The sequence below is a fragment of the Rhinatrema bivittatum genome, chromosome 5, assembly GCF_901001135.1.
Source record: "Rhinatrema bivittatum chromosome 5, aRhiBiv1.1, whole genome shotgun sequence".
In the NCBI taxonomy this organism is placed as follows: domain Eukaryota; kingdom Metazoa; phylum Chordata; class Amphibia; order Gymnophiona; family Rhinatrematidae; genus Rhinatrema; species Rhinatrema bivittatum.
The window spans coordinates 296,416,959-296,441,488 of record NC_042619.1 but is presented as its reverse complement, the minus strand read 5'-3'; the positions used below and the strand labels follow the sequence as shown (position 1 = coordinate 296,441,488).

At 48.6% G+C, this 24,530-nt stretch overlaps 1 protein-coding gene across 4 annotated transcripts in view; it reads right to left on the bottom strand.

Moving 5' to 3' along the window:
* Positions 1 to 24,530, bottom strand: part of STAMBP (STAM binding protein) — a 73,664-nt gene that overhangs the window by 41,157 nt on the left and 7,977 nt on the right. The window contains exons 2-4 of one of the 4 annotated variants that reach the window (XM_029604145.1): positions 23,168 to 23,259; positions 22,852 to 23,078; positions 408 to 483 (exon numbers count right to left, since the gene is read on the bottom strand). In XM_029604145.1, the coding sequence (XP_029460005.1) occupies positions 408 to 483; positions 22,852 to 23,054 (279 nt within the window). In that variant the 5' untranslated portion in view covers positions 23,055 to 23,078; positions 23,168 to 23,259. Of the gene's footprint in view, positions 1 to 407; positions 484 to 22,851; positions 23,092 to 23,167; positions 23,260 to 24,530 lie in introns of all 4 variants that reach the window. The other 3 variants (XM_029604147.1, XM_029604144.1, XM_029604146.1) reach the window with 3 other exon arrangements.

Below are 24,530 nucleotides of genomic sequence, written 5' to 3'. Positions count from 1 at the left end.
CAAGAGGGCCCTCAACCCTGTAATGCAGCTGCCTCAACAACCAGCGGGGGATGGTCCCCTCAGGACCTTACAAACCCCCCCCTGGGAGGCTCAGGACAGAACTCACTAACTCCAATGAACAATCAGCACAGACTGTAGGCCTTGCACCTCCACCATCTGCTGGAGACAGAGAAATACTGCTGGACTGTAGGTAGCACCATCCTATATAAGGCGGAGTTTTGTTTTGAAAACTTCTCTGTCTCCATCTGCTAGAGGGGGGTGGGGGGAACCCAGGAGTCTGGACTGATCCGGGTATGTACAGGGAATGTCTGTTGCAAGTGTTTCAGGAAAAATAAGATAGTATGGGTCAATAACGTACATCACAAACTCCAAAGTATCCCAATAAAGCTGACAATAATTCCACCTACTTTAAGAGTGTCTTTCTTTTCTGGTATGTTTGATGTCTTGTAGTCCCGATGCTTTGGTAGCTTCTCCAAGAATAACCTATAAAATAGTGAAAATTAATTCCCAGCCCCTGAATGTACAAATTCCATATAGTACGGCAGAAAAACAAGGCACGCTGCTAAGACTACCCTGGATATTTTCCTGTCCCACTCCTTCCCTCCTCAAATATCAAGATCCAATGTAATATGGCTGGTGCTCCAAGGTCCTCCAAGTTCCCATGGAATTTGGGGAGTAGCACAAGAAACCTTAGCATTGATTGTATCATGAAACAATGTATGCTTATGGCATGTACTTAATCAGTCATACCCTAGGGATATTAATTTTAAGTGGCATACATAGAAAAAAAAAAAGAAGATTCTTGAAGTACACAGGAAGTGCTTCAAAAGACAAATTATTAACATTAAGGTAAGGTTTCAAGAAACCAGAATAAACTTTAAATCAACTGGTTTGATCAATATTTATTTCTTATATAAAAAGTTGTCTATCCCACTCTCTACAACAGCACAAGTGATTCGCGCTGGCTTTAAGGGAACACAGAATCAATAACAACCAAGTGCATGTGTTTACAATCAAAACTGTTGCCAAAGTGAATGTCACAGCGGCTCTCCACTCCTGAGCTTAAGCAGAAGTGAAATGCACACTTTAAGGGGGGCTATGGGAGTTAGTCCTCCATCCAGTAGCTTGGGGCTTCCCCATGTTAAGTTATTTTCAGTAATAAGAGGCTGACATTTTCGCTGGTATTCTGGCTCAGTTTTGCTGTTGTGGTTCTGCTCTAGGATTCTGTACCCCTGAGACCTTGGCTCCGATGCCAAAGCAGTGAATTGCTGCGCTTACTTCCAAAAAGTCTGCATTTTTCCGGGTTTTACTGCAGCTAAATTATAGTATCATTAGGTTTTCAGATTACATTACAGAAACATTAGCACAAAGCGTTTACCACCTACACACTCAAGGGATAAATTAAGAACTCACACCTGCTGAGAAGAGGACAAGGTTACTCAGGCATAGTGCTCAAAAGAAATAAGGGAACGCTGGAGGTTCACGAGAAACATCAGGTACACTGACAGGAGGTGGGGGGTCCCAGTAGTGGAATCGCAAAGCCCTCTCCTGGACAGGGATCCTCCTAGAACAGGGGGGGGGGGTTCATCTCAATTCTCAGGACTACCCTATCCACAATGAATATACATGAGATTTATTTGCATACATCAACCTTATTCATAGACCACTGTAGCAAAAGAATAGCATGGCGTCCTGCAGGTCTAATATAAAGAGTATTAGCAGAGCTGTGCATATGGGGCCCCAGTTGCTGGAACAGCAAGTGACACAGGACAGTACTGAGATACACGGGAACATGTGCATATGAAAACTCACGCAAACATACTTGGCTCTCTCCTGACATCAGCTTCCCATTTTCCTATGCAGAGACAACATGACAAGTTTAAGAAATAGAAAAACAAACTCAATGACTTCTTCTATCCTTGTGAACTGAAAAGGCAGCTCTGTATCAAACCGCTCTGACTTGCATCACCAAAAACTTACAACAGACTATGATATCAACAAGGAAGCCTATTGTAAAATAAGAGTCTCCAGTATCAGTTTTGGTTGACATATTACATCAGTTCATAAAGGTTAACTGCCAAACTAGCTCTATCTATCAGTCCAGAGGGACCCCTGCAGGGCTCATAACTCTACACCATTTCTACAAACTCTGTACTCAAGGTACAGCAAAAAGATTCCTTGCCAACCCAAAGAAAGGTGGCACTCTAGTGGCCGTATTGATCCTGAAGAAAACCAGAACGTTAATAGACTGCAACATCTTTTATACAACCAATGTACCCACAAAACTGTTGAGACCAGACAGGTTCCTGCTTTCACCCTAAGAAGAGACTAGAGAAAAAGCCCAAACTAGGATTATTTTTTATTTTTTTATTTAAAAGTTTTTATATACGTGAACATAGCCAACAGGGCTTTACAGTGTAATTGATAATAGAACTAGGGGGAGGGGGGCGGGGGGAGGGTAACCAGGGTCTTTTGTTGAACCTACAGTAACTCGAAGTACATTTATGCATATATTTACAAATTATATACAGTAAGGATACAGATTAAATACAGTAAGGATACAAGGAAGGAAGGGGGGCATTAAGTGCAAGGACTGAGTGAAGGTGGACCTGAAGGGTGGGCCTGGAGGGAGAGGCCCACCCTTCAGGGGTGGCTGGGAAAGTAGGGCGAGGGAATAAAGGCGGACGGGGGGGGGGGGGGGGGGCCTGAGGGCATGGTATAGAAGGGCGAAGGTGGGAGGTAGGACAGTGGGCGGAGGTGGGCTCATGCGTAGGCGTGTGTGAACAGCCAAGTCTTGAGTTTCTGTCTGAATTTTTTAGGGCAGGTCTCGAGGCGTAGCTGAGTAGGCATTGAGTTCTATAGGGAGGGTCCCGCAAGGGATATGGCGCGTTGTTTGGTGGCTGTAAGTTGAAAGACTTTGGGAGAGGGCGTTTGTATAGTTGCTATATATGGTGTTCTTGTAGGTCTGGAGGTGGAACGGATGTGTAGGGTGTCTGTGAACCATAGCATGTCAGGGTTGTGAATAGCTTTGTGTATTAGTGTGAGAGTTTTAAATTGAATTCTGGCAGTGATGGGGAGCCAGTGGAGCTGTTTGAGAATAGGTGTAATATGTTCTTTTCTGCGAGTGCCTGTGAGTATTCGCGCAGCTGCTTTTTGTAGTAGTTGCAGTGGGGCTATGCTGTTCTTCGGTAGACCAAGGAGTAGTGCGTTTGAGTAGTCTAACTTAGATAGGATGAGGGCTTGTAGGACTGTTCTAAAGTCGCTAGGGTGCAGGATAGGTTTAAGTTTTTTGAGGGTGTGTAGTTTATGGTAACAATTTTTGATGGTGGAGGAGATAAATTTCTGGAGGCTGAATTGTGAGTCGAGGGTTACACCTAGGTCTCTTACGATTTGCGAGAAGTCTGGGGGGGCAAGAGGGGAGTTGGCAGCGGGGCTGGGTAAGGGGTTGATGTGTTGGGGTGCAATGAACATGAGTTTGGTTTTGTTAGCATTTAGGGCTAAGTTGAGTTGGGTGAGTAGGCAGTTGATGGAGGAGAGGGCACTTTCCCATCTTTTTAGGGCGCTGGAAATGGTGTCAGTGATGGGTATGAGAATTTGCACATCGTCGGTGTAGATAAAGTGTGGGAGACCAAGATTTGAGAGCAGATGGCAGAGGGGAAGGAGGTATATGTTAAAGAGAGTAGAAGATAGGGAGGAGCCTTGGGGTACACCCCTTGTAATGTTGATGGGTTCGGATTCATGGTTTTCACTGTTAACTTTGAAATGTCTGTCACTGATGTAAGATTTGAACCAGCGGAGGGGGATCCCGGTGATGCCAATGTCAGAACGCCTTTCGAGCAGTATAGAGTGATTGATGGTGTCGAAGGCTGCGGAGATGTCTAATAGGGCTAGAATGTAGGTGTGACCTTTGTCTAAACCTCTGATGATGTAGTCAGCGAGGGAGATCAAGAGTGTTTCGGTACTGAAGTGCTTTCTAAAACCATGTTGTGATGGATAAAGTATCTGGTGCTGATCGAGGTAGTTTGACAGTTGCGTGTTTACCGTTTTTTCAAGAACTTTAGCAAGGAAGGGGAGGTTGGAGATGGGGCGGTAGTTGGATAAGTCGGCTGGGTCAAGTTTAGGTTTCTTAAGAATAGGTTTTACTATGGCTAGTTTGAGCTGGTTGGGAACATCTCCAGTGGAAATAGAGGTGTTGATAATGTCGGCTAGTGGTTGGGAGATGGTGTCTTGGATAGTCAGGAGTACTTTGGTGGGGATCATGTCAGAGGGGTGGGTGGCGGGTCGTATTTTCTTCAGTATAGAAGAAATTTCAGAGGCGGATGTGAGTTCGAAGGTATCCATTTTCACGTCAGGGTTTGTAGGGATAAATTTGGTTGGTGGAGGAACGGTGGGGAAGCGTGAGGAAAGGGAGGTGATTTTGTTGTGAAAAAATTGGGCAAGTTCATTACATTTGGTTTTGAGGTCTTCGCAGAGTGTCGCCTTGAGAGACGTCATGGTGAGGTTAGAGATGAACGAGAAAAGGGCTCTAGGATTGTATTGAAAATTGTGAATTCTGGCAGCATAGTGGTCTCGTTTGGCTTTGAGAGTGTTGGATCTGTAGTCATGCAGTAGGGTTTTGTATTTGGCGAGTTGTTTGGCTGATGGATCTTTGCGCCATACTTTTTCTTGGGTTCTGAGTTCGTGTTTTTGGAGTTTTAGTTCCGGGGTGTACCGTGGTTGTTTAGTTTTAGAGGGAGGTTGAGTCTTTTTAGTTATCAGAGGGCAGAGTTTGTTGGCTGTATCTTTGGTGATGTGGTTCCATGAATTGATAGCGGTTTGTGAGTCTGCGAGGTCTAGATTTTTGAGGTTGTCAGTAAGGGCGTCAATGAGATCATCCCTGGGACAAGATTTCCTGAATTGTATCGTTGTTTTTGTTTTAAGTTGCTTAGGGATTGTGTTAAGTTGCTTAGGTATTTGGATACAACCAGTGCTCCTAGGTTTCCAGGATTGAGAGACTCAGGAGAAACCACATAATGGAAACCCCCTCCCACGCACAATAAACATCCCTGAAGCTTTCCTAACTCTTAAATCAATTTTTTCAAGAAAGATACAGGGTGCCTGCCTTCAGTCCTAGCACACACGCTCCAGTTCATGTTCCAGCCCCTTCCCTCACAAACAACTTGCAGGCAACAGGAGGGGGCAAGGCGGAGGATGGAGCAGATGAAAGAAGAGGCACTCTGCTCTCCAATCCAGCTGCTCTCTTCCTGTTTGCTGCCCCTTTCCCCCCCTTCTTCCCCATCCTGAAGAGAACAGGAGAGGAGAGGTGCAGTTGGAGTGGACAGAGAAAGCAGTCAGAATGTTTGATCCCTCAAATCTCTCTTAAATCAGAGATGGTTTTGATATAATTCCTGGCTGGAGTGATTTCCTTTTAAAAGATTTTCATTACTATACAAAGATTCTTGCACCTCCATATTTTCAACCATCCACCAGCTACAAAAATCTGGATACATATTTGGAAATCTAAAACTTGAAAAAAAAAAAAAAAGAGGGCGCTAATTTCAATTCATAGAAGACTTGATGACTGGAACTTCTGCTGAAAAGTTTCAAACTTGTGCTAATTCAACCCCTGTTTGTGTCTGTTACCATGTACCCAATATATGCACGCATATTTTGTATGTAATTAATAGCTTGATAAACTGCTGATGTTGGGGACATCTTCAGCATACATAAGTTCATATATTTCAACAAACAAGGACTGCCAAGAAAATATAAAAAGGATGGTTGCACTATTTCAATTCAAAACAAAAAAGTGACACTTCACAGTTAAAAGTTTGTAACTTATATGTCTTAACTTGATAAATTGATTTATCATTTTTTAAAATTTGTATACAGTGTAAAAGGAAAATTGGTTCTTACCTGCTAATTTTTGTTCCTGTAATACCAGAGATCAGTCCAGAAAGTGGGTTATTCATCCCCTCCAGCAGATGGAGTGAAAGAACAAAACTTTGAGACCACCTCTGGGTACCCTCTGAATCTCAACCACAGACTCTCAAAAGTCAAGCCGCTAGACAACAGTGAGCAGCCTAGTCTGAAAATATGGGGCCCTGTCGAAGGAGGCCTGGAAGATGGCTGAAACGTAACAGGCCATATATTGCCAAGTTGACTAGATGAGCGAACCATGGCCGTCACGGCCACTTCAGGGCTACCAGCACCACTTCGCCTGGGTGTCTCTCTTTCTGACGCAACACTTTACCTACCAGAGACGATGGGGGAAAATACGTAAAGCCTCCCAAGGCCATGCCAGAACCAGAGTGTCTACCCCTTCAGCCCTGAACTCTAATCTTCGACTGAAAAAACGAGCTGCCTTCGCATTGAAACGAGTCACCATTAGATCCACATGGGGACAGTCCTACCTCTTGTGGACGAGCTGCATCGCTATCTCGGACATCTCCCACTCCCCTGGATCTAGAAAACTGCGATTCACAAAATGCGCTTGGACATTTTCGACCCCTGAGATGTGCAATGCCTCTATCCGCTCCAAGTGTTGCTTTGCCCAAAGAATTAGCTCCTGAGCCACCGCCTGACCCTTGGTTCCTCCCTGCTGATTGATGTAGGCTACAACAGTTGCATTGTCCGACAAGACCTTCACCGAATGACCTCTTTTCAAAGGCAGAAATGCAAGTAATGCTAACTGCACTGCCTTGGTCTCTAACCGATTGATAGACCAAGACGCTTCCTTCACAGACCAACTGCCCTGAGCCAACATACTGTTCCCCATCCAGAGAGACTGGCATCGGTAGTAAGACTTACCCAATCCGGAACCTCCAGATCGACACCACAAACTAGACTGGACTTCAGCAGCCACCAAGACAGACTGTCCCACACAGCCCACTCGAGAGGTAAAGGAAAATGAAACTCCTCCAAAAGTGGATTTCATCGCTCCAACAGAGGTCTCTGCAGTGGTCTCATGTGCACAAAGGCCCACGGCACCAACTCCAAGTGTCGAAGCCATCAAACCCAGGACCTGCAAGTAATCCCAGACTCTGGGTACCGGTATCTCCAAGAAGCGCCGGACCTGACTCTGCAACTTGCAAATACACTCCTCTGTAAGAAATACCTTGCCTTCCCGCATGTCGAACCAAGCTCCCAAATACTTGAGAGTTTGAGACAGAACCAGGTGGCTCTTTGCTAAATTCATCACCCAGCCCAGAGACTCCAGAACATTTATCACCTCGGGAACCAAACGACGACAAACCTCCTCTGACTTCGCCCTGATGAGACAATCATCCAGGTAAGAGTGCACCAGCACTCCCTTGCACCGTAATTCTGCCACGACCACCACCCTTACACCTTAGTGAATGTGTGGGGAGCTGTGGCCAACTCGAAAGGAAGAGCCTGAAATTGAAAATGCTGCCCCAGCACCATGAACCTCAGAAACCTCTGGTGATCTGGCCGAATGGGAATGTGGAGGTACACCTCTGTCAAATCCAAGGAAACCAGAAACTCTTCCTTGCGCACTGCTGCGATTACAGACCTCAGGGTCTCCATTCGGACCTTGGGACCTTCAGCGCCACAATTATCCTTTTTAAGTCCAGAATCATAAGAACATAAGAAAATGCCATACTGGGTCAGACCAAGGGTCCATCAAGCCCAGAATCCTGTTTCCAACAGTGGCCAATCCAGGCCATAAGAACCTGGCAAGTACCCAAAAACTAAGTCTATTCCATGTTACCATTGCTAATAGCAGTGGCTATTCTCTAAGCGAACTTAATAGTAGGTAATAGCAGGTAATTGGCAGGTAATCGGGCAGAAAGTGCCTTCCTTCTTTGGAACGACAAAGTAAATGGAATACCTTCTCTCGCCTTGCTTGCCCTGGGGAACTGGAATCACTGCTCCTAACATCCGAAACTGGTCTAATGTCTCTTGCACCACCCACTTTTCCAATGACCTGCAAGGGGAGACTAGAAACAAGACGCAAACAGGCCGAGCAAATTCTAATGCGTAACATTAGATCCTATGCTGAGGATCCACTGATCCCGAGTTATTTTATTTTTTTTATTTATTTAAAAGTCTTCTATACTGATGTTAGTCGAAACATCACCTCAGTTTACATGGAACAAAAGCAACAGAAATTACAAGTAACAGGGGAAGGGGTACAAAAAACCATAAGGAGAGCAGAGAAGCATAGGAACAACCAACAAGTGAACTATAATGTCATAAGAACAAGGTCATAGTCAAATTCAGGTCATGATCCATCACAATTCAATATTCATCAAGGGTGTTGGGGAAAGGCTTGTTTGAATAGCCAGGTTTTGAGCTGGGCTCTGAATTTGGTGATGCAAGGTTCAAGTCTGAGGTGGGTTGGGAGTGAGTTCCAGTGCATAGGTCCAGCAATGGAGAGCGCCCGGATCCCTTGTAGCTGTGAGGTGTGCTTTCTTTAGGGATGGCACATGGAGGGACCCTTTGTTAGTGGTCCTTGTCGGTCGATTCGAGCAGGCAAATTGGAGGGGATCTGCCAGCCAGTTGGAGTGATGGGAATATAAGGCTTTATGTATAATGGTCAGGGATTTAAAGAGGATGCGGGAGGAATAGGGAGCCAGTGTATGTCCTTCAGTATAGGGGAAATGTGGTCGTATTTGTGAGCGTTGGAGAGGGTTCTGGCTACAGTGTTCTGTAGAATTTGGAGGGGCTTTAAGGAGGAGTATGGTAAGCCAAGAAAGAGGGAGTTACAGTAATCCATCTTGGATGCCAGTGTAGCCTGGACGACAGTGCGGAAGTCACTAGCGTGAAGGAGAGGTTTCAGGTTTTTTAAGACTTTAAGTCTGAAGAAACCCTCTTTGAGTATGGCACTGATATGTTTTTTGAAGTTCAGTTGTTGGTCGATTAGGACCCCCAGGTTCCTTGCGCAGGGCTGTGCATGAGGAATCTTGATAGCAGAGTCAAGAGAGTGCGGGATTAGTAGGGGGGTGATGGGATATGAGGAGGAGTTCAGTTTTGGCAGTGTTTAGAGCAAGGTGGAGGTTGGTAAGTAAGGAGTTGATGGCAGCGAGATGGTTTCCCCAGGATTCAAGGGTGTCAGATAGGGAGCCTTGAATGGGTATGATGATTTGCACATCATCAGCGTAGAGAAAGAATTTGAGGCCAAGTTCTGATAAGAGTTTGCACAAGGGGGTGAGGTAAATGTTAAAGAGGGTAGAAGAGAGGGAGGAGCCTTGGGGGACTCCTTGGGCGAGGGCATAGTGGGAGGACTCAGCATTGCCTATTTTCACGGTGAATTTCCTATTGTCGAGGTAGGATGAGAACCACTTAAGGGCTGTGCCGGAAAGGCCAATGTCGGTTAGGCGGGCAAGGAGGTGGGTGTGATTTATGGTGTCAAAAGCTGCTGAAATGTCCAGTAGAGCAAGAAGGTAGCTGTGACCTTGATCCACTCCCCTGAGTAAGTAGTCAGTCAAGGAAAGTAAGAGGGTCTCAGTGTTGAGGTGTTTACGGAAGCCAATTGAGAGGGGTGGAGAAGGTTGTGAGTTTCAAGGAATTCTGTAAGTTGTGAGTTGATGACCTTCTCCATGATTTTTGAGATGAAAGGGAGATTGGAGATAGGGCAAAAGTTGGCGGGGTCCTTGGGGTCAAGTGCAGGTTTTTTGAGCAGTGGTTTGACCACAGCATGCTTGAGTGGGTCAGGGACAATGCCTGAAGAGAGGGAGCAATTGATAACATCTGCAATGGGTTTGGAAATGTCAAGTATGGTGAGGGCGGCTTAGGTGGGGATAGTGTCTGATGGATGAGTCGCAGGTTTCATCTTTTTGAGGATAGATGTGATTTCAGTGGATGAAACGAGTTCAAGGTTGTTAAAGGAGGACGAGGGTGGGTCAGTGCCTGTAGCAGCTGGGAGCGAGGAGGGAGTAGAGGGAAATCGGAGAAGGATGGTTGCGATTTTGTCATGAAAGTAGCATCCCAGTTCTTCACATTTGCTGCTGGCTTCGCTGTCAGGAATGGGGGGGGGGGGGGGTGTTTGGCCCATTTCCTGTAAAACCGTGCTAAGCAGTCCCCTATAAAGGGAATGGCGGAGTGGACTAACCTTGCCTCATTGTGAGGATTTGGCCCCTGTAGTTCCATCTCCTGTGGAAGCTCTGAAGGTCTTCCAGCCTCCTCTAAAGGACTGACCTCGGGGAGAGAACTGCTTCTCTGAAGTTGAGGCCCCCCTCAAAGGATAAGAACTCCCAACATCACGAAAACATGACAGAGCCTGAAAAAAACCGCTTGGCCTCCGGTAACTTGTGCACCTTATTCTCTCCCAGATCTTTCATCAACTGCTCCAGGTCCTCTCCAAACAAAAGGCATCCCTTAAAGGGTAAAGAACCCAACTGGGACTTAGACAACACATTCACCAACCAGTTACGCAGCCATAACCACCACCTGGCTCACAGTGCGGATCCCAAAATGTGAGACGAAGTTCTCACCAAGTCATACAAGGCATCCACAACGGATGCCACTGTCACCTCTAAGCGCTCAGCTTTATCTGCCACGCTACCAGACCACCTACCCATCCTGCAGTTGCTGTACCCAACGCAGGCAAGCTCTTGCATGAAGCTGGAGCAGATAGCCGCCCACAAGCCCAGGGCCAACACCTCAAAAATCTGTCTCCATCTGTTGGCAGGGATGCATAAACCCAGGAGTCTGGACTGATCAGGGTACATACAGGGAACACCTGTTACAGGTAATCAACTCTGCTTTCTCCTAGGACAAGCAGGATAGTAGTCCTCACACATAGGTGAATCCCTAGCTACAGCCTGCCCCCAGCAACAAATCAAACCAACCGTCACCTAACCAGGTGCCAATAGGGACAACAATGGTGCTGTTGGTAACAGAGGGGAACAGCCTGAACAAAGGGTCATAGGTAGGAAGAGCTGGGCTTACAGCTAAAAGAGATTCCGAAGGACAGACTCGCCAAAGCTGCTATCACGTTGGCCATCCCTGCCCAGACAGAAGTAAGGTGCAAAAGTGTGGAGAGAAATCCATGCCACAGCCTTGCAGATCTCATCCACAGGGAGCATTCACAAGTGGGCCACCGAAGTTGCCATGGCTCGAACAGAATGAGCCTTGATATGGCCCCAAGGTGCAGTCCCGCCTTAGTATAGCAGAAGATGTAATCCGCCAGTCAGTTGGACAGCGTCTGCTTAGCAACCGCAATTCCTACTTTATTTCTATCAAAAGAGATGAAGAATTGTGTGGACTGTCTGTGGCCTGCTGTCCACTCCAGATAGAAGGCCAAGACTCTTTTACAAAACTGTGCAGAGCCTGTTCGCCCTGGTGCGAATGAGGCTTGGGAAAAAAGGTGGGCAGGATGATTGACTGATTAAGATGGAATTCCGTCACCACCTTAGGCAAGAACTTAGGATACGTACAAAGAACCATCCTATCATGAAAGGACTTCGTGTAGGGCGGATATGACACCAATGCCTGAAGCTCAGTGACTCTGTGCACAGATATGACTGCGACCAAAACCATGACCTTCCAAGTCAGGTACTTGTAGTCACAAGAGCGCAGCGGCTCGAAAGGCGCTTTCATGAGCTAGGCCAACACCACACTGAGGTCCTAGGACACAGCAGGATGACACAAGGGAGGCCTCAACTGAAGCAGATCCCGCATAAAGCATCCCACTATGGATTGCACAAAGTTGGGCAAACTATCCACACCCTGGTGGTGGGCACCAATAGCACTCAGGTGTACCCTGACTGAGTTGGTCTTCAAGCCAGCTTCCAAAAGGTGTAGAAGATAGTCGAGTAGCTTTGGTGTGGAGCAGGAGAACAGATCTAGTCCATGGTGTTCACACTACACAGAAAACCTCTTCCACTTCAGGACTTAAGACTTCCTAGAAACCACCAGGAATGAGACACATCCTCCGAGAGGTCAAGGGGTTACAGAATCAACCTCTCAACATCAGGCTGTCAGGGACAATGCCCAGAGGTTGGGATGGCACAGCCTGCCTCGATCCTGCATGATGAGATCTGGGGAGGTTCCCAGACTGATCGGGTCCCAGAGGAGTGGGAACCAAATCTGCCTCGGCCAATGAGGGGCTATGAGAATCATAGATCCCCTGCCCTGTTGAAGTTTCAGTAGAGTTTTAAACACCAGAGGAAGCGGAGGATACGCATACAAAAGACCCACTGGTGAAGGCGTCCAAGGCTGGTTTTCCGTCTCCCCTGTACAGGGAGAACTGATCCACCTTCTTGTTGCAGGGGTACGCGAACAGGTTCACGGCCGGGGTCCCCCACAGGCGGAAGACTTGGTCCACCACCTCCTGTTTCAGGGGCCAGAAGGCTCAACTCAGTCTGTCCGCAACCACATTCACCGTCCCAGCTAGGTATGCGGCCCAGAGGACCACACCATGGGACAGAGCCCAAGATCAGATTTGAACAGCTTCCTGGCACAGGAGGAAAGATCTGGTACCTCCTTGCTTGTTGATGTACCACTTCGCCACTTGGTTGTCAGTCTGGATCAGGACTTCTTTGTTGAGCAGGCGATCTCGTAATGCCCAGAGAATGTAGTGAATGGCGCAGAGCTCCAGGAAGTTGATCTGACACTGCGACTCCTGAGTGGACCACATGCCCTGGATGTGGACGCATCTATGCGAGTACAATCCAGGTAGGAGGTTGAAAGGGTACCCCCTGCTCCAGATTGGACAGACTCTCCCACCAAGACGAGGAGTCCTAGAGGGGTGGAGTAATGTGTATGTGGACACTGAGGTCCTGGGTGGCTTGCCGCCACTGGGACCGCAAGGTCCATTGAGCCCTGCACATGTGTAAGCAAGCAAAGGGAGTAACATGGACACTCGCCGCCATATATACCAAAAGGTGCAACATGCAGTGAGCCGAAATCTACCGGACCACCCGGTCACGTAGAAGAGACACACGGGCCTGGGTGGTGTCCAAGAGAGCACCAATGAAGCTAAATTGATGCGACGGGTCAAGATGGGACTTGGGGTAGTTGATAACAAACCCCAGGGACTCTAACACATGAATGGCCAAGCGTGAGGATCACGCCGCTCCCTCCTGGGCTGGGCTCTTGATGAGCCAATCGTCGAGGTAGGGGAACACCTGCACACCAAATCGACAGGTGCCGCCCCCCCCCCCACTACTGCCAGAAACTTGGTGAAGGCCAAACAGCAACAGCAGGTACTGAAAATGTTGCTTGCCCACCACAAACCAGAGGTATTTCCTGTGATGTTGGAAGATCTCGATGAGGTCAAGGGAGCAAAGCCAATCTTCCCCCGAAGGAGAGGAATCACGGCACCCAGAGAGACCATCTTGAACTTTTCTCTTTTCAGAAACCTGTTCAAGGAAACCAGGAAATATTTGGATTAGAACCCCCGCCCTTGCTGAGGCCCCAGAATGGGCTTGATGGCCCTGGCAGGCACGAGGGCAGCGAGCTCCACCAGAAGTATTTCCTGATTGTGAGGACTGACCCCAAGAGGTGTAAGGGGAGGGTCCGGAGGGACACCCAGGAAATTCAGTTGGTACCCTTGACAAACAATGGAAAGAACCAACTGGTCTGAGGTAACCTTGGGCCAACTGTCCCGGAAGAACTGCAGCCGGCCTCCAACCAGAGAGCTGTTCGCTGAGGGTAAAGACTGTTGGCTTACACTCCCTAGCAGCCAGTCAACACCCCGTAACAGGGCTTGACTTGGGTGCAGGATGAGATCTGGGAGCCTGCTGCTGTCTGGGGTGAGCCCTAGAGCTCATCTGCTGGGATCGGCCCTGAGAAACAGGAGGGTAGTATTTCCTCTGGCGGTAGAAGGGCCTCCTGGGGCCCTGACACAAGGATTTTCTGACCGAAGATGGCGTTTCCGAGATACTGGCAGAGAGATGCTGGAGGGTCTCGTGATGATACTTCAGTTGAGCCACAGAATCTCTCACATTATCACCAAACAGATTCTCACCAGTATACGGAGTTCCACGAGCTTCTCTTGAACCTTTGGCTGGAGATCAGAAGCTCAGAGCCAGGCCACCCTGTGGGCGTCTACGCCTGTTGCCGCCGCCACCCTAGCCACCATTTCAAAGACGTCGCAGGTGGAATGTACCCCATGTTTGCCACATTACAGGCCCTGCTGGACAACCACCACAAAAGTGTCCTCCTGTTACTGCTGGGGCAGGCACTTGGACAGTTCCTGGACATGTTAACAAAGGTTCTGGGAATACTGCGTCATGTAGAGCCGGAAAGAGGAGATATGGGCAATCAACACAGGGCCCTGAAACATCCCAGCGCATCCAGCACCCTGTACTCCCAACCCGGGGGTAGGGGGAACGCTTGGCCTTTTTCAGGGCAGATTCCACCACAACCAATTGGTGTGGGAGTTGACACTTCTCAAACCCCAGGGCATGCTGTACCAAATAACATCAGCCTTCCTGGGTTATTCCCAGATCCTATGGAGTAGCTCCTTGAAGAAGTCATGGAAGGGAACAGCTACCACCTCTTCCAGGGCATCCATAAACTGGAGAACCTCTAGCATCTTGTGTCTGGCATCCTCTTCAATGAGAAGCTGGAATGGAATGGTTTCTGCCATGGCCCAGCCGAATCCCGCAAAAGTTAAGTGGGGACAGACGCCACTCCTCCGGAGGAGACGGGTCCGAGGAAAAGTCCCTGGAGCCATCTGAGGAAGACATGGAGGAATCATCCCCCCCACAGGTCATAAGGGGAGTCATCCTAAGATCACCCACAGATGCCTGTGGTGGAGCCCCTCCCTGGTCCAGTAGCCTGGGCACAGAGGGCTCCAGGAGCACTCCAGGCATCACTGGTTGCGGTACCGGAGGCCTCAATGGTGCCTCTGGCGAAGGACCTTCCTCCTCAGAGGAAGCAGCAATGGGGATCGCTGCAGAAGGAGGAGACAACGGTGGCTGGTGGGACATCGGCTGTGTGGAGAGAATGCAGAGAAGTACATCGAGGCGCTCCAGCAGCAGTGCCAACATAGAGGGTGTGGGCTCCGGCACCGATGGGGCTCAAACAATCGTCAGTTGCACCTTTCAGTCCAACTCCTCAAAGATCGCAGATGACAGGATGGACTGAGGAGGCGGCAGCGTAACCAGATCTTGCTTGGAGACCAGAGGAAGATCGGTACCCGGTACTAGAATTGGTGGGGGAACACCTGGACTCGTGGGTTCGATGGAGGGCTGCGCCTCTTCTCCGCAGGGTCATCACAGCCAAAGCCGGTGCCAGCCCAAGCCTGGTATCATGCGCAGACAGTAAATGGTGACGATTTTTCTTGGAACTCCCACAGTGCTCGGCCCAATCTTCCCCTGGCACCAAGGAGGACGGAGATGATCCTGAAGTCCTCGATTGAGATGAGATTGATGAGGGGCGATCTCCAGCACCCCACGCCATTGAAGGCCTTGGTGGAGGGGTGGACACCAATGGCTCAGTGTCCCTTGGTTCTCAGCAACCCTTCAGTGTCGATGGCCCCAACATCGGTGTCAAGGGCTCAGATTTCTTTGACCTGAGAAGAAAATTGGTTCTTACCTGATAATTTTCGTTCCTGTAGTACCATGGATCAGTCCAGACTCCTGGGTTTTGCGCCGCCCTCTAGCAGATGGAGACAGAAGTTTACAAACAAAAACTCTGCCTTATCTAGGCTGGTGCCACCAACAGTCTGGCAGTATTACTTAATGTCAAAGCAGAATGGATCACACAAAACTGCCAACTAACAGAACATGTGCTATTGATAACTGAAGATACTGAACATACCTGTGAATGAAATGGAAACGCACAGTACGGACTCTTCCTTTTCCTATCAGAACCAATGGGCGGGACTCTGGACTGATCCATGGTACTACAGGAACGAAAATTATCAGGTAAGAACCAATTTTCTTTTCCCTGTACATACCCGGATCAGTCCAGACTTCTGGGATGTACCAGAGCTTACCTTACTTGGGATGGGATCAGGAGAGGCCCGCTCTGAGCACTCCTTCCCCAAATCCAGCGTTTCCTGGAGCCTTAACATCCAGACGATAACGTCTAGCAAAGGTATGTAAAAACTTCCATGTAGCCTCCCTACAAATCTCTTCTGTAGAAATTTTCTGGCATTCCGCCCAAGATGCGGCCTGAGAGCATATAGAATGAGCGCGTAGACCCACCGGTAGAGACCTTCCTTGCAATAGATATGCCGAGCTTATGGTCTCCTTCAACCAATGAGCAATGGTAGACTTTGAAGCAGCATTACCTCTTCTAGGCCCACTCTAAAAGACGAAGAGGTGGTCTGATACCTGGAAGTTAACAACGCGTTCTGGGTAACACAACAGTGTCCGTTGTACATCCAATTGTCGTAGCTCCTTAGACAACAGATCTGAGCTGTCCAAATCCAAAAACATTGGAAGTTCTCCCGTCTGATTTACATGAAAAGAAGAAACAACCTTAGGAAGAAAGGAAGGTACCATGCGTAGCGACACCCCCCGATTCCGATATCCGCAAAAAGGGCTCGAAGTTCGGAAACCTGTCTTGCCGAGGCGATAGCCACTAAAAACACCATCTTCAACGTTAAATCCTTCAAGGTGACCTTGTGGAGAGGCTCAAAGGGAGCGCCGCACAAAGCCTTAAGCACCACATTCAGATTCCAAGAAGGGCAAGGCTGCCGAAATGGAGGACGTAAATGTTTTGCCCCTTTAAGGAACCGCACCACGTCTGGGTGAGCCGCCAAAGGCGCACCATGGATCCGACCACACAAGGATCCCAGTGCCGCCACTTGGTCCCTCAAAGAACTGCACGAGAGGCCCTTTGCCAAACCGTCCTGAAGAAAATGCAAGATATCCGAAATGGACGCACGAGTAGGAACCACCTCCCGATCAAGACACCATGACTCAAATACCTTCCAGACCCGCACATAAGATAACGACGTAGACACTTTGCGGGACCGTAGGAGAGTGGTTACCACTGCATCCGAATATCCTTTGGATTTCAGCCTTTGCCTCTCAAAAGCCATGCCACTAGACAAAAGCGTTCGACCTGGTCGAAACCAACGGGTCCCTGATGTAGAAGATCTGGCATATACTGAAATCGAATGGGTTCCTCCAATGCCAGATTTACCAGATGTGCACAAATGAGTCGAAACGCGTCCTCCACGAGTTCCCACTCCCCGGGGTCCAGACGATTGTGACTGAGAAAATCTGCATGAATATTCTCTACTCTGGCAATGTGGGAGGCTGCTATGCTGCACAAATGCTTCTCCGTCCATGCTATCAAGTGACGGGCTTCGGACGCCACTGGTTGACTCTTGGTTCCCCCTGTCGATTGATGTAAGCCACCGTGGTCGCATTGTCTGAGAGAACTCCGACTGACTTGCCTCGGACTAGCGGAAGAAAGGCCTGTAGCGCCAGGCGAACCACTCTGGTCTCCAGACGATTGATGGACCAAGAAGCCTCCTGCGGGGGCCATTGTCCCTGTACTGACTTTCGCAGACAAACCGCTCCCCAACCGGACAAGCTGGCATCCGTGGTGACCACTGTCCAGGACGGAACCACCAACAGCACTCCACGACTTAAGTTGCTCGGACACAACCACCAATCCATGCTGTCCCGAGCTGACTGTGTCAGAGGCAATGGCAGATGAAATTGTTCTGACATCGGGTTCCATCGGGAGAGCAACGCTGACTGCAACGGTCGCATATGAGCGAAGGCCCAGGGAACCAATTCCAACGTCAAAGTCATTGACCTCGACACCTGTAGATAGTCCCAGACTATCGGGACCGGTTTGGATAACAATTGTAGAACATTCGTTCCCGTGAGACACACACCGTTCCCCGACGAGTGTCGAACAAGGCTCCCAAAAACTCCAGAGATTGCGAAGGTACCAGTCGACTTTTGGAAGCATTGACTATCCAACTGAGTGTGTGCAACAATTGGAGCACCCGCTGAACTGCTTCTTGACAGAGCAACTCCGACTTGGCGTGAATCAGCCAATCATCCAGATACGGGTGTACCAGGAAACCTTCCCTGCAAAGCTGCGCTGCTACCACTACCATAATCTTGATGAAAGTTCAAGGCGCGGTTGCAAGGCCGAACGGGAGCGCCTGAAACTGGAAATGCTGACCCAGCACGGCGAATCTTAGAAATTGCTAGTGATCTGCCCGGATTCTTATGTGGAGATACGCTTCCGTGAGATCCAGGGATGCTAGAAATTCTCCCTGTTTTACCGAAGCAATCCGGATAGTAAGGTGTCCATACGAAAACGAGGTATTCGCAGACATCTGTTGACCCTCTTCAGATGGAGAATAGGATGAAAGGTTCCTTCTTTTTTTGGTACCGCGAAGTAAATGGAATAACGGCCCCTGCGGAGCTCGTGGGGTGGAACTGGGACAATCGCGCCGAGTTCTCGAAGATGGCTCAGCGTTGCTCGTACTGCCCGGCGCTTGTCTGAAAAACCACAGGGCGATACCAGAAAACACTGGTGCGGCCGGCGTATAAAATCTAACGCGTAATCGTATCTTATCACATCTAGGACTCACTGATCCGATGTGATTCTGGTCCACTCCTTGTAAAACCGGCCCAATCTGCCCCCGATCATTGGCACTGAGGAATGGACCGGCCGCACATCATTGTGTAGGCTTGCCACCCTGCACATTCTGACCGGCCCCCGGTCGACCAAAACAGCGCCCGTGAAAGGACAGAGTATGTCTGCTGTCTGTTGGCACTGTGTTGAAACGAGGAAACTGATCCCCAGGAGGTCAGAGGCCGCCGACCTCACTGAAATCGAGAGCGGGAAGTCAGAGCCCCTCTTGACCTTGGTCTGTCCTCTGGCAGCCAATGCATTTTGTTCTCACTCAAGGACTCAATCAGATCCTCCAATTCCTTGCCAAATAACAGCTTGCCCTTAAATGGCAACGGACCCAACCGGGCTTTAGATGACACGTCCGCTGACCAATGGTGGAGCCACAACAAGTGCCGCGCAAAAACCGCGGAACCATAGATCTGGCCGAGGCGCGAAGCAGATCATAAAAGGCGTCCGCACTATAGGCAATCACCGCTTCTAGTCGCCCCGCCTGACGCGCCTCCTCTGGGGAAAGCGATTCGTTGGCTAGTAACTGTTGCGCCCACCGAAGACCTGCGCGCAAGGAGAAATTACTGCAGATAGCTGCACGAATCCCTAGTGCCGAAACCTCGAAGATCCTTTTAAGTTGTATCTCCAGCTTACGGTCCTTCAAATCCTTAAGCGCTGTACCCCCGGTCACCAGGATGGTGGTCTTTGTGACCGCTGCCACCGCCTAATCTATCTTAGGAACTCTCAACAGCTCCAATGCCTCCTCAGGCAGGGGGTAGAGCTTATCCATCGCTTTAGCCACCTTGAGCCCCAAATCAGGAGTATCCCATTCCTTGAAAACTAAATCCGAGGTGGAAAAATGCAATGGGAAAGCAGAAGGAGGACCCCTAAGATTCAATACTACAGGGTCCGTCGCTCCAAGCCTGGACTCTTCCTGCGATACCTGAATCCCTAATTCACCCAGAATTTCCGAGATAAGGGGTCCCAGCTCGTCCCGTCGAAATAGACGAACCACTTTCGGGTCATCCCCATCTGTCCCATGGGTACCCCTAGGACTAGTGGACAACTGGTCTCCATCCCCATCAACTCCCCTTGGTGGTTGGGACGGTAGGTCCTGGTCCCCCCTGTTGCTCCTCCGGCTCATTTGTATCCGAGGTGGAGTCCGGATCTCCCCGGGCGGTCCACGATTGGATAGGCCGGGACCTGTCCACAATATCCGTAGCTTAGGCGGGCTTATATCGCTTCTCAAGCCCTATCAGAGGGTCGGAGCGCGGGAATCCTGGGGTCTCTTCCTGGCCATTCTTCGGGCCTTGAACGCCTTGTGCATTAACACAAATTCAGACCCAAAGGAAGAATCTGATGAAACATCCTCCGTATCCCCCTCAGGGATCTGCAAATTGTCCAGGCAGTATGGCCTCGCAGGTCTGTCCCCCTCAGGGACCCTGCGCTGGGGAGAAAGACAATAACGGTGGGAGGTCGTCCTCCCCCCGAGCCGCCGGCAGCACAGCCGCCGCAGCCCCCCAGGGAGACAAAATGGCAGCCGCTCCCGCCGAAACTGGACTCGTGGTGTCCAAAATGGCACCTTTTCCCGAGCTCTTCGGGAACGGGCCATCCCCTGCAGCCAGCTTGCCCCCAGCAGTCCCGGCGCGCGATCACGTCTTGCCCCGTCTGGGGCCGAAGACGCACCTTCGCCGCCCGAGAGGCAAGTAGAGCACAGGCTATCGCGAGATAGCCATGCCTGCGTGGCACCGCAGGCCCGGCAGGCAGCCCAACGCGGCATGCCCCAGCAACAGCGAAAACCACAAGAGAAAACAAAAGATAAAACCACCCTCCCACGATGGAGAAAATCGGCGCTCGGCCCCCAGCGGGAAGGAAGAAGGAAGAAGAAAAGGACACAGTAAATATAACTACAACCCGACCATTCAAAACATTTTTTTTTGTATAGCTACCGATCACCTCCAGATCCTGGGCCAACTGGGGGGAGTGAGCCGGGCTCCCCGTTGTCACCTCCAGTGAGGACGGTATGCTGGAAATGAGTAATCCCCACACTTCAGCGGCCTCTGAAACCAGGGAGGATGGTCCCCTCAGGACCTCGCAACCCCCTGGAGGCATGAGACCGGACCTGCAGGTAAGCCACTGCGGTCCTTATCCTACCCTATCCTTTTTTTATTTTTAAAACACTATGTAACACCTAACCAACTAGACCTCAGCACAGACTGTAGGTTTTGCACCCCTTCCACCTGCTAGGAGACAGAAGAATACTGCCAGACTGTAGGTGGCACCAGCCTAGATAAGGCAGAGTTTTTGTTTCTAAACTTCTGTCTCCATCTGCTAGAGGGGGGGGGGCAAAACCTAGGAGTCTGGACTGATCCAGGTACGTACAGGGAAGAGCTTCTCTATCTTGTCTAGGCGGGCATGCTGGCCCTTGGGGGGTCATCTGGTCACAAAAACGATGCCCCCAGGCAAAGGATACCCACCTTGTGCGGATCCATGAGGGACATAATCCGAAGGCACTGGGGGCACTGACAAAAACCTGATGCCATGGATGCAAAAAGGCTAGCAAGCGGTCGACGACTGGCAGATCTCAAGGTCACCAGGGGAATCGACCGCACAGAACGAAAGAAGTTACCGGCCGAGGAATCGAGAGGGACCCGGCATAGGAGGTTCAAAAAAACTGACTGTAGAAAAGTTTTCCACAGGGAAAAAAAAAAAAAAAGAGCACGAGCTCCAAAACTGCGAAACGACACCTCCATGGAAAAGAAGAGATTGAAGAGAGATCCTGCATGGACAGTGGCAGGCTGGGCATGCTCAGTGTGCCATCAAAGTCTTCAGCTTCATTTCTAGAAATGCCATGCCGGGCTCCATCCTGTGATGTCACCCATGGGAGAGGACTACCATCCTGCTTGTCCTAGGAGAAAAACATTTACTGGCGTGGAAGCACACTACTTTCACAGGTTTTGTGTTCATGATAAAATCTCTCTTTAGCAAGTACCGGTAGTCATCCAGTGATTGGCTGAGTTTGTTGCAATAAACTGTTAAGCAGCAAGAGGTGTGGCCATGAGATAACAGCACACCTAAGAGATATCACCCCTGTGATATTAGTTATTCATTTCTAGTGCAAAAAAGACCAAAATTTGAAATTTCTATGTGAATGACGTTAAGCCTGCATGTTCCACTTAGTCTATAAAATAAATCCCAAGCACAGCTGGGCTGTAGGGGAATGCCCTCAGTCTTTGCCAAAGCCACTATTCTCAATTATTTTCAAAGGACAGTCTATTATTAAAGATCCTCCCTTCCCTCCCTAAGAACCTACCAGGGCACAGATGTGTGTGTGTTTCCTATTTTTATGCTTCACCTATCCAAGATAGTGCAGTGACAGTGGTTGGGTTGAATGGAATGGATAGTTCCCTCTGAAATCAGAATGTTTAATTCAGTAGGTGTCACTACGGTATATATTAGGCTAGGAATGCTGCTCCCCCGACCTGCTGGATGAGTAGAAGCCAGGTCTAGAAATTAAACCTGGGCTCCCCTCACAGCAATACAGAATGCAGCCGCCGGGCCATCAGGCCGGCCTAATGTCGGCATCCTAAGAGATGGGAGACAGTGCACTGCAGAGGAGTGTGCTAAAGCTCTGAGGAGACCAGTCCTGCCAGTGGGGTTCAGTCTCAGAGAGAACGTCCCCTCCTGTCCTCAGCCAGTGTGACAGCCTAGAATCATCAGGTATGTTATTTGGAAGAGGAAAGGTGTTTAAAAAGGAAAAATGGGGAAACAAAAATTACCAGGACAACTTTCAAAATCATTTATGCAGGTAAAAAGCATTTTCCACACATGAATCAGCCATCTGAAAACTCAGCGCTTGTTGTTCCACAGCATGCGGACTTATAGCAGCATTAAGAGCAGGCATTCCTGCGGGCAATTTGGTCAGGGAAGAATGACTAGCTTTGACTGCATTTTCAAATCTACGCACGTTTTCCATAAGAAAAGCAGCCACAAAAACATGTCTTTGGGTACGCTGTATCCGAAGTAATTTTCAATGTGAAAGTACTTCCACTCTGAAACTTGAAGCAAAGCCTGTGGCTAAAAAGTACCCACTGACTTTATCCTAATGCAAATTTTTGAAAATTGCTCTTTATAAAGGGCAACAATATCTTCTAGGGGAGACAGTGCCTGTCCTTGCTGCCCTGGCAGGTTAAAAGTCCTCAGCTTCATTTGAGTATCTCAGTTTTATTGACAGGACATTAAGGTGCTAAAGAAAAAAAACAACCACCCTCAACAGTCTTTGGAAGCACTTTTCTCTTGCTTGGCACTTGTATGTTTGAGTATTAACTGAACAGAAGGGAAAGCAGTACTTACGTTATATATTTGTTGTACAGAATAAAAGCGCGCTCCAAGTTCCCTTCTTCTGCATAAACTGTGGCCATCCGGATCATTTCGACTCCAGAACGGAAGTAGCGTCTCGGTGGGATGTCTTCATTTACCTCTACGGAGCTCCCTTTCTGCGTCAGAACTCGCACCCTCTCCTCAGGAGGTAAGCTGACATCACTATGCTCTGGCATAGTTACAAATATCACCTACAGTCACTGAACAGAAAGCCTACATTTCACATTACATAGAATATCAATAATAAAGCAAAAGAAAAATTATTGGCTGCAAAGCCAAACAAACTTACCCTGCTTCCAGCAAGAATCAAAATGTCAAGACTTGTGATGTACACAGTGGATGCCTTCTTCTCTTACCCCATCAGCAACAAGTGCTACCTTGCTGAAAAAATGTTCAAGGAAAAAGAGAGGTAAGAAGAGATATCTTACAGGTGGTCAAACTCTAAAAGATGGGGTATATCCTGGATACTGTAGATGGGAATAACTGGGCAGACTGGATGAGCCAGGTGGTCTCTGTTTGCTGTTTTCTACTATGTTATTATATTGCTAAGTAATGAAATAAAGACCATTGGCAATTCAGTACCGTTCACACCTTCTATCTTTAGAGAGGGCACTCACTAGAAAAACACATACATTAACAGTCTCCTAACAAAAAATGCTTCTGTTTAAATCTCTATACTTTCAGCTCAGAAACCAATAAAGTAAAGGGGTATAGAGTGTACTTTAAGTTACATTAAATACCGTTTTAAAATTAAAGCTGTCAAAAAGAGAACATTTTTTTCCTTGGATAAAGGAAAATTGGTTCTTACCTGCTAATTTTGGTTCCTGAAGTACCACAGATCAGTCCAGACAAGTGAGTTTATCCATCCCTACCAGTAGATGGAGGAGAGAACAAAACTTTGAGGCACTGCTACATAACAGAGAGTGGCACCTGTGGTCCCTCAGTATTGACCTGTACCCAAGCCAATATGTCTACCTTACATAAACCCCAATAAACCTTGGGCGAACAGAGACGTAAAGTTGGAGCCCCCTGAAAACTAAGCCAAACTATGTACACTTCTCATTAATCTGAGTATATCACATACCAGCTCAGCAACATCCAGAAGCGAGGAAATCTTTTGAAAGATGGGGACAAATCTCTGGACTGATCTGTGGTACTTCAGGAATGAAAATTAGCCGGTAAGAATCAATTTTCCTTTCCTGTTCATGCTCCAGATCAGTCCAGACAAGTGGGATGTACCTAAGGCCCTCTATTCTGGGTGGGAACTCGAAAGACCCATGCACAACACACTTTTCCCCAAAAGACGCCTCCTCCGGCGCCCACACATCCAAGCGGTAATGTTTGGTAAAAGTGTGAAGAGAAGACCATGTTGCCACCCAACAAATCTCCTGCAGAGATAACAACTGACACTGCCCATGAGGTTGCCTGCGCCCTAGAAGAATGCGCTCTCAACCCCTCTGACACTGACCAGTCCTTACAAATGTAAACAGAGGCTATTGTCTCTTTTAACCATCTTGTATAGTGCCCTTGGAGGCATTATTTCCATTCTTTGCTCCACTGAACAGGACAAAACAGATGATCAGATCTCCGAAAGGCATTTATCACCTTAAGATATCACAAAAAAATTTGTCGCATATCCATTAAGTGAAGCT